The sequence below is a fragment of the Abrus precatorius genome, unplaced genomic scaffold (genome assembly GCF_003935025.1).
Source record: "Abrus precatorius isolate BTA unplaced genomic scaffold, Abrus_2018 Scaffold6, whole genome shotgun sequence".
NCBI lineage: Eukaryota > Viridiplantae > Streptophyta > Magnoliopsida > Fabales > Fabaceae > Abrus > Abrus precatorius.
In genome coordinates this window covers 21,331,486-21,341,800 of record NW_020874406.1, presented here as the reverse complement: position 1 = coordinate 21,341,800, position 10,315 = coordinate 21,331,486, and the positions used below count along the sequence as shown (strand labels likewise).

General features: G+C 30.2%; 1 protein-coding gene across 4 annotated transcripts; it reads left to right on the top strand.

Annotated features, from left to right (window-relative positions):
• Positions 1 to 2,208: 2,208 nt before the first annotated feature.
• On the top strand, positions 2,209 to 10,315 carry LOC113868997 (probable WRKY transcription factor 57). Of its 4 annotated transcripts, XR_003505451.1 has the most exons (5): positions 2,209 to 2,782; positions 4,787 to 4,930; positions 6,139 to 6,526; positions 8,074 to 8,190; positions 9,527 to 9,902. XR_003505451.1 is itself a non-coding variant. In XM_027505068.1 (4 exons), the coding sequence occupies exons 1-3, from the start codon at positions 2,433 to 2,435 to the stop codon at positions 6,509 to 6,511; spliced, it is 867 nt and encodes a 288-aa protein (XP_027360869.1). In that variant the 5' UTR covers positions 2,209 to 2,432; the 3' UTR covers positions 6,512 to 6,526; positions 8,074 to 10,315. The 4 variants fall into 4 exon arrangements, 3 of the variants coding, with proteins under 3 accessions (XP_027360869.1, XP_027360872.1, XP_027360870.1); XM_027505068.1 differs by having other exon boundaries at positions 8,074 to 10,315; XM_027505071.1 differs by lacking the exon at positions 8,074 to 8,190 and having other exon boundaries at positions 9,527 to 9,906.

Sequence of the window (10,315 nt, the reverse complement as noted above, 5' to 3'; positions counted from 1 at the left end):
TCACGATATTGGAGTATTATTTAAACATTGTAATTATAAATATTAAAATTTCGGGTTTTTTAAAACTACAATTTCAAATAATAACATTTGATGCAATAATAATAATAATAATAATAACATATTTTTATGACATACATCCCTAACTAAATATTTTAAACGAGTCTTTATATTTTTACTATTCATTTAAGATTTTGTCGTTATACTATATTTAATTATTTTATTTCATTGAAAAATGTTAATTAATAAAGAAAACTAAATTATAAAAATTTCTTACGAGAACTAATATCTTGGCTAATTAAAATCTACAGATAGTGAAATCTAAGTATTTTAGTCTCATTAACGTCAATATATATTAATAGTAATGACCAAAACTGAAACAAAATGACAATATGTATACGAACAATAACATAGATTACATGAAGTTATATTCAAAATAAGTAAAAATTACGAGAACTTGAATGTAGTTTTATTTTTCTTATGATAAAGACAAAAGATAAGCATCATAATAATAAAACGGGGAGAAAAGTTTCTGGTTTAGATGTTGGCTTGAAATTCTTCTTGAAGATACGTGAAGGCAATGTAATTTGGCCATACCTTAGTGACTTTATTATTACATCGATTTTTCAATTAAAGTTTATAGTGAATGGGCACTTTTAATTACCTCTACCTTGTAAGATGAGTTATCTGGGTTTTCCCTATGAAAGGAACCTTCCACAACTTTGGCAAGACTAAAAAGCAGTCCATAATTTTGCGTGTGATGTATCCAAACCTTCTAAATTAGCAAACAAACCCAAGGTTACAAAACAAAATAGAAGTCCTTAATTGATATAAAATCAAAATGGTTTTAAACTATAAACGAGCTTATTCAAAAAAATAAATAAAAGTGTATCCTTTTCGGCCAAACTCTCTCCAATTAAATTTTAATCATTAATTTATATTTTCAATGGTTAATATTAACAAGAGTGATAAATTGAATTGTATTAAAATTAATAAATGCTGAAATAGAGAGAGAATCCAAACACCTTCAAAAAGACATGATATGACCATCAATTAATTTTTATATATAATTTATAAAAATTAATTCTTTACCGATGATTAATATTTGTAAAATTGATTTCAAACGATATTTTTTAAGACTATTTTTAAACAAGGTGTTTTTAAAAAAAAATTTATCAAGTAGTTTATTTTTTATATTAATTTTTAATTTTATAATTTATTTTAAATTTTAAGTAATATAATGAAACATTTATTAATAACAATTATAACATTTATTTTAAAATTATAAATTTATTAATTAAAAATAGTGCTGCAGTATAATTTTAATAAATTATTTAAAATGATTTAATAACACCCATGCAGCTTAAGAAAAAATTACTAGTATTTTATTAAATATTTTTTAAAATTCTTATAAATGATAAAATTTTAAATTGACATTGAGATTCTATAAATTATGTACTTTAATTCTTATTTTTAAATTATAATTTTTAATTTTATAAAATAATATTTGCTTTGATATTTGTTAGTGAAAAATAAAAAAAATTAATATGAATAACTTCTTACAAAATCACTGATTGGCAAATATTTTAAAATATTAAAAACTAAAATATATGAATCGTACGTACAACTGTAAAGACAAATGGAAGACTTTAAAAAAAAATGGATGCAATTTAATTCTATCAATTGATTCAATTTTTATCAGTATTAACGCAAAAAAAAAAAATCAGAGGTAGATAAAAGCATTGTAAACTTATAATTATAATTAGTCAATGAATTTTTACGTGATTAATTAATAAAACTATGCCTGTATCCAAAAAAATAATAATTTTAACTTATGTGAGATAACAATAGAAATCTATACATTTGAGTTAAATCTGAATGAAAATAAAATGGAGATAAATTTACACGTGGTGAATTTGAAGAAGTTAAAAAAATAAAATAAAAAAATTTAGGCTTAACGAAAATGGTGGGAACAAAGAAATGGTATTATCCTACTTGCTGAAAGGAAAGTAATCGGCGATGGTCCAATCATTCATCTGCGTGTGACCACTCTTCTCCCTTCTTACAGTTCACAACGCTCATTTTTCTAACTTATCTCTTTTCTTTTCCTTTTTTTTTATTTTACAATTCAAATCTCTCTTTTTTCTGAAAAATAAAAACAAAAATCCATCACTCACTCTCTCTCTCTCTTCTTCCACTGTGCATTGACGAGACAACGCTTTCAAAACGCTTCATAAACTTCAAAAACTACGCGTCCCTTCCTCATCGCAACAAACAACAATAACCCAAACAAAAACCCTAACTTTCTCTCTCCTCTTCCCTCTCTTTCTCTCTCTCTCTTTCTCCGCGTTTTCCCTCACTTTCCGTGATTCCATTCCAATTTCCACCAACGCAGATCCTACTTCACATCAATCCTCGCTTGCTGCACTCCATGAATGGAAGATAAAGACAGAGCAACCTCCGATCCATCCACCGCCGCCGGTGACTTCGCCGGCGAGTCCAGTTGGCCCCTCGCCGCTGATGATTCGGACGGCTCATATTTCTTCTCCGGCGGCAGGGAGAGAAGCATACTCAGCGAGTTCGGGTGGAACCTCGAACCAGACCAACCGAACCGGATCGGCACCGACGATGGATTGTGGCTTCCGGCTCAGTCTTCTCTGACAGGTTCGATTGAACCAGCGGCGGCGGCGTCGTCCCGGTCGAATAACCAATCGGTGTCTTCAAGCTCCAGCGAGGATCCGCCGGAGAAATCGACCGTCTCCGACGAGAAACCGCCTGAGATACCGTGAGTTGGTGAAAACGAAAAATAAACTTGCCTTCACTGCTTTCAACTTTGGTGAATTCGTAATTAACGTAAAATTGATGGGGGAAAAGCGGAATAAGAAAAACCGAAAATCTCCACATCAACCAAATCATAATCGAATCAAGTTGTGGTGATTTGTTTGTTTGTATGTATCCTCTTTTATTTTATTTTTTATTTTAACTTCTTCGGGTTCAGTGCAATTCTCTGTCCGTACGATCAGGAATCTTCTTCCCAAACAGAACATAAATAACAGACTGAGTTTTTTATTGGGTGCGTTCGCAATTTTCAAAAAGTCATGGGTTGAAAAAGTGAAAATTTGAGGTGTATGAAAGGAAAATAAAATGGGGTTACCTTTTCGAGTATCTGAAGTTTTTCCCACGAGCACCACCGTTGTTGCGGCGGGAATGGCGTGCTCTAAGCCATCCATGGCTTTGCAGAATGATAATAATTTTGTGGTTTTCATTATTTACGTATTATTATTGTCATTATTACGAATTGTTTTGATTAAAGTTGGAATATTCAATGGAAGAAAAAAATACCATAAAATAAAGGGGTGGGGGTTCGGATAATAATAAAATTTAATTGGGCTCCACTTTTTCTTTTCTCTTTATTGTTTTCTTAAATGTTATACTTACGTATATTGCTTTTTAGTTTTTCGGCATTAATAAGATTCTAACCACTTGCTGCTTTTTTGTTCAAATTATTACATGGTCATTTTTGCATTCGAATATGAATGGGAGTTTCTACTTTGTAGGTATGAGGCTTATTCATTTCACTGCTATGTGATAGCATTGGCATTAATTGGCATTTTGTGCTCATAATTATCATTTATGCAAAGCATATTGAATATATGTTTATGACATAATGCTTCTTCCCTAAAACAATGTTTGCGTGTTTCTATTGCAAGGCCAGTCTTCTCTTTATTTTTTTGTGGTCCATATTTTATGTCCATTATTATCTTATTGAAAGAACATTAACTTTCATTTAGAACCCAGTCATACGTACTAAGGTGTTGTACGTTAGTTATGGGATGGCTGCAATGCAGAAATATTTTTCTCTTTTGGTCCCATTGCAATGTGCATTATATTGCTCTAGTCTTTGTACATAAATTGAATTTAATGATGATTTAAAAAATCTAGTTCTCATAAACTGAGGCTTTAGTTAAATTGTCATCAAAGTATTTGATACACCAGTTGAAGGACATTTCCTATTTCTGTTCTTTTTCTTTTCATGAATTGTTAGTCCATGCTAACCTACAGCCTCTACTCAATTTTTGATTGCTCAAGAATTACGCCCATTCACGCATGACATTTTGTAAATAATTATAACAACAACAATACATTTCCTTAAATTTTTTTAAGATATTATTAAAGTTTAATTTGAATAAAATTTTCAATAAGTACTTAAAAGAAAAAAATGATAAAAAGAATAAAATAATCTTGTGAATGTCAACTTAGATTTTTTTCAATCTAATTTCCATTGTATGCATTTTTTTTCAATCTAATTTCCATTGTATGCACAAGTTAACTTTAATTTATTAAAATATTCAATTCATTTGAATTCTTTATTTTTTTTTTCTATAAATGTTCGGTGAAAATTTTATCCAAACACTAAACTTATGAAACTTGATTTGAATGTGTCCTATATATCGTAATTGCCTTTACTTAATTCCTTATGAATTGGTTTAATTTTTCATGGATGTCTTTGAAACCCAACAAAAGATAAAAGAATCCTATCTTAAGCTTATCATTAACTAGCGCTACTTTCTAAAACAGATGCACCAAAATATTTACGTAGAAAGGGTATGATCAATACACATAATATTGCTAGCTGTTTCCAATACAAAAGTGTTGTGTATGATTTATAAACGGGTAGCAATATGAAATCTGCTTCTGGTTTAGGTTATGGTATCTATTTTCTTGATATTTTTAGATTTTTCAGTATGCTTCTTTTATTTATATAAATTGTAGTTGAAATATTTTGTAGGAGTAAAAGTAAGAAGAAGGGGCAAAAGCGAATACGGCAGCCACGGTTTGCATTTATGACCAAGAGTGAAGTGGATCACCTTGAAGATGGCTACAGATGGCGGAAGTATGGTCAGAAGGCAGTTAAAAATAGTCCATTCCCTAGGTTTACTACAGCTACCTTCTCATGAAATTAACCCTTAATTATATATTACTAAAATTCTTGCCAATTTATATAAATCTCTATGAAAACAATTTTACCAACCATTATTTTTAAGAGAATAGTTAAAAATTAAAACAATTTTTTATTAAAAAAAATATAATATACAGTGCAACATATGTATTTTTACTATAATTTTTAATATATAAAATTCATTTATTAATTTTAAATCAATATTTTTAAAGTGATAGATTAAAAAAACCAAAAATATAATATAATATATTAAGGATACCAAATTAAAATATTAAAATAATGTATCTTTATCATAATATTTAATAAAAAATTATTTATTAATTAGCGACTTATGCTAATAGGATTCTGGTTTATAATTGATTATTGTGTGTCCCCTTATGGATTTTGTCAAATTTTCGTTTAAGTATTAACATCAAAGGATGCTATAAGATATATATATTGTATTATAATATTTTAACCTTAAAAGGATATGCCTGAAGAGAAAATAAAGGGAAAAAAAAAAGACATGAAGGAAATGAAATTTGGCTATTAATTAATCTAGCATACGATGCATGCATTACCAAATTCATTTCTTTTCTCATTTTAATAGGGAAAATATTATTCATTATCTTAAATGTATTAGTTAAAAATTTAAAATTTAACTTTTTATTAAAACATTATTAATATACTTTCTGTAACTTTTAGCGTATTGTAACATAATCTTTAGTAACTTTTTTGTTATTCTTTGTTCATTATTGTTAGGAAACAGTTTAGTAAGGCCCTTTTAATTCTTTTTCCAAAAACATTTGTTCTGTTATATAAAAGTAGGAAATAATGCTAAGAAAAAAAACTATTTTGTTAAATTTAAACATTTAAAAATAATACATTTAAAAAAAAGAGACATTTATTATACTTTTATTTTTAATGTAATCTTTTTTCTAATAAAAAATTAGTATTTTTCAATACTTCAACTAAACTTTAAGGTTAAGGTGAAAAATGCAAATTAACAATGATTCCAGACATGCATCCATTGCATAAGTCAATATTTTCTGTGGAAGTAATATGAATTTTATTGACGGCTAGCAATTTATGAGTCCCTGTACTAAACAATTTTGGAATAAACTGACCATGATAAATGTACAAGAGAGAAGCAAATTGACAAAAGTGCCAATGATTCTGATGCATTTATATGTCTTGTGCAGGAGCTACTATCGCTGCACAAACAGCAAATGCACGGTGAAGAAAAGGGTAGAACGCTCTTCTGAGGACCCAACGATTGTGATTACTACATATGAAGGCCAACACTGTCATCACACGGTTGGATTTCCTCGAGGGGGAATCATTAATCACGAAGCTACCTTTTCAAGCCAATTGGCTCCTACAATGTCACAGTTCTATTACCCAATTCAATTAACCAGCGAGAATAATACCTTTAGCCCTATTTCTCAGCCTCGCCAAGCACAGGATGAAGCTGGAGGATCCAGCGGAATGATACCAGCTAATGCATCGTCTCAGCCTCCCACAGATGAGGGGTTGCTTGGAGATATTGTACCCCAGGGAATGCGCAGCAGATGAGAAGAATATTTAATGGTATATATATACCCAACTTCGCATGATCTTTTATCCTTTTTATTTATGAACTTTGTTATCCTTAATCCAACTAAGTTTAAACATTTAAAAGAACTAAACCATTTATTACACTTCATATATCTGATATAATATATATTTTTAATAAAAAAATTATTATTTTTATATATTTAAACTTAGTCCAAATATTGAATTTAACAAAATTATTTGTTCATAGGATATTGCATTTGTATGGCTTTTAAGGAGATTTTACAAAACTGAAAGCTAGGAAATTTAGTTATAAAATCTAAATGGTTTAGCGATGCCTATATATAATGGGTTAAAAAATAATTAATAGTATATAAAAAATATTATTAGAATTTTGTGAACACTAGCCATTATTATATTTTTAGTTTTGATGAAAAAAATCAATAAAAAATTTAATTTTAATTATTCAAAATCGATTCTAAGTGTTAATGTTAATAGAAACATTTTTAAAGTATATATATATATATAGCCTTGCTGCAATGGGAAGAGCATGCTGTCTTACTTTTTTTCATTGCGCTAAAGCCTGAGAGGAATAAGTACTTTCTGAAATATATATACTCTATTGAAATGGAGATACTGATCATGACAAGAGCATACAGTTCAATATGATAGTATATAGGTTTTAGAACAAGAATACATTTTTGCGAATCAATTAGTAATTTGTGCACTACTATGAACTCTATAATCAGTACGGTCAGTAATTACACATTGACAAAAAGGAGGATTGATTAACGGTAGATGCCTGAGAACATAGATCGATGTTTAGCCATGGTAATGAATTATTTAGCTCTTTAGGTGATTAAGCCTTAATTTCTGCGGTAATTGTAGATTAAGAGCACATTGTATATATACAGCATGTTGTAAATTGATTAGCTACTGAGCTATATTATAAAATTTTAAGAGATTGGAAGCTAAATTTTGCTTTCACTAGTCGTGCAGAAAGTCTGTAAATGGAAAATTGTGAAAATTTGGCATGTGTTGGGCCATTTTTTCGGTTTTGTGAAAATGACATCACATCTTAGTTTGGTTAAAACCAGTTAAAAATGTTATTATTTGTTAGTTTAATTTTTTTTTAAAATACAGTAGACCTTAAACCGACAAGATAATTGGAGTTGACAATAATTAATCTCGTGTTACATGACCTCATATTCCACCGTTTATGAAAGTTAAACCTTTAAACTATGCTCAAACAATAATAGCATGATATATGTGGGTCGGCCGATACCCTTTTTGTTTAAGATTTGCTTGCCTGTGGTCGTGACTCGCACATCATTACTATCATCATGCATATCTCTTAGTGGCTTCGAACTTCTCTGGCATTACCTTATCTTGACTCATGATGCTGTCTTCATCAGCACTTGGACATCTTTCTTAGGTTAAAGTATGACTGGAGACAACTTTATGGAATTCACATACATTGCTCTTCAAATGACTGCTTTTGTTTTAGGCATTCAAAAGACTGCTTTTAGATGCTTTGCTTTTGAAATTAAACCTTACAAACAATGAACCTTTTCTTTTTCCAGATATAAAACAAAGACCAAAAAAAGAGTAACTTTGGAACTATTTATCGACTCCACGAGAAACACATATTAAAAGCTCATATACAACAATAATTTTTGTTTGTCTCCGTTCTCTTATAGGTAATTCTTTCTTCAGTTTCATTTTCTTTATGTATCTAGTTATCTACTTTTCTTCATCGCATCATTAATTATATGACTTATTTTCTCTTTCACTTTTTATTATCTCTCTTCCTCCAAAGATGGATAATACACTTCATAAAAATGTACAACTATCATTATTCATTTTTATATTTTGACGTGTGGAAATTTTAGTTGGAGAGTGAGAATAAGAGTTTTTTTATTGTTGATCTTCCCTAAGAAAACCTTTTTTATACAGTTAAAGTGAAATGAATTTTGTTATTTTATTTAAGTTTGAGAAAATACTGTTAAGATATATGTATAGATACAGAAAATAGAAATAATCATATACAATGTTAATAATAGTGTAATTTATTTGAGGTTCAAATAATGAACTGATGTTCTTGATTTTCCTCCCATAGGCTATTAGGCCTTGAATTGTTTAATCTTCTCCACACTATCGACTTTTTGTTTGAAAAGTCAGCTCCGCATGACATATCTGTGTCTCTTTATTGGGAAGATCAAGAAACTTTGCTAGGTCTTCAGCTGTCTTTAAAAAGCCAATTCGATTAAATATTTATACTGATTTAATAAGAGATTTGCTGTCTGTCACTTTCGAAGAGAACATGACATGTCTCTCAATAGATAAAAGTTCAACCCTCAAAGAGCGGATGGAGGCTCATATAGTCATATCTAGGGGCGTTTCTTGGTAGTAAAATTGTGACTGAAAAAACCATTGTTATTCTAGCACCTCCACAATTACGGCCATCTATTTAATTTAGCTTAATTAATTACTCATTATCTAGCTATATACACGTACACCGTTACCGTTGGTGGTAGTTATAGTTATAGATAGGTCTTGTCGCTTCAAGCATAAAGACAAAAGGAAAGAAACAACTTCTAGAGATCAGGTTTACCAGTTACAAGATATTACCCATATCGAATCGTATACGAGTTAAATGTGTTACATACACTACAAGGATTAGGCACTCTAAGTGCTACCTTCCTCCATATAATTGTTAGCTAGCCTCGTGTAGTTCATGTCTTCGATGCCTACATCACGGAGTGAAAGTGGACTCAATTCATAAATGACTTAATTTGCCTGGCTTTCAAATATTGATTACATACACAATAAATAAATAATGGGGTGTGTGATCAAAGGACTTGATGATATTGTTCATTCCCCATGTCTGTATTATGTTGATCTAGCGATTTGATTTTACGATGTTGGCTCAAGAATCCTTATAATCATCACACTTGATTATTGTAAGTATCCCATTACCCCAGCAGTTGATGGGTCAATAATCCTTGCTGTGATTTGATTCATGCTGATGGTCAGGTGGAGGTGGAGATGGAGCAGAGAAAATTACATGGACATGCATGCATCCTTGACCTCTACATTCTCTGAACAAGTAGGCCACAGGAGGCAGCGATTTTATTTTTTTAGCAGCAAGTCCTTTTTACCTATCACGAGAAGAGAATCTATGCATGGGTACCGTACTACCATGTTAGCAGGTAATTATCTATCCTGGGGCATATATATTTTTGTTTTTTGGGTAAACATCTTGGGTCATATTCCGACCTTAAGCTAAGATATATATCATTCATTTGGTGATAGTTATAATTAATGTATGTATACAATTTAACACATTACATATCAGTGATAGCGGCGTTGTATAATGTATATTAATTGATAATCTTTGAAAAACAAATTGGCATAATTAAATGATAATCTTTGCAGAAACATAGATTTGCAAAAAAGAATATGTATGAAAATAGAGGGTAGTGGGAGAGTTGAGGGATTACATGTTACGTGGGCATGAAAAGGAGAGGGCAACGGTAAATAGGGATGGATGCGGTGCGCAATCAGTTGCGTGGAATTCGATATTGCTTGGGAGTCGGCAGGCCACGTTGCTTTAGGCCACTCACTCCACTTTTCACTTTTCACTTTCCACTTTCCACTTTCCACTCCTTTCCTTTTCAGATTTCACCCTCACTTTTTATTTCCATCTTTTCTTCTTCTTTTTTATATGTTAAATAGTATAAAATAAAAACTGCAACTACCCACTGTGACTTTCGTCAAATGAACGGAGTATTTTTAATTCAAATAAAGTCATCTATCTTTCGT

Excerpts from the sequence above, each read along its gene's own strand:
- LOC113868997 (XM_027505068.1), top strand. The coding sequence starts at position 2,433 with ATGGAAGATAAAGACAGAGCAACCTCCGATCCATCCACCGCCGCCGGT. Across the intron at positions 2,783-4,786 it reads GAGAAACCGCCTGAGATACC|GAGTAAAAGTAAGAAGAAGG; the intron begins GTGAGTTGGTGA and ends AATATTTTGTAG. Across the intron at positions 4,931-6,138 it reads AAAAATAGTCCATTCCCTAG|GAGCTACTATCGCTGCACAA; the intron begins GTTTACTACAGC and ends TGTCTTGTGCAG.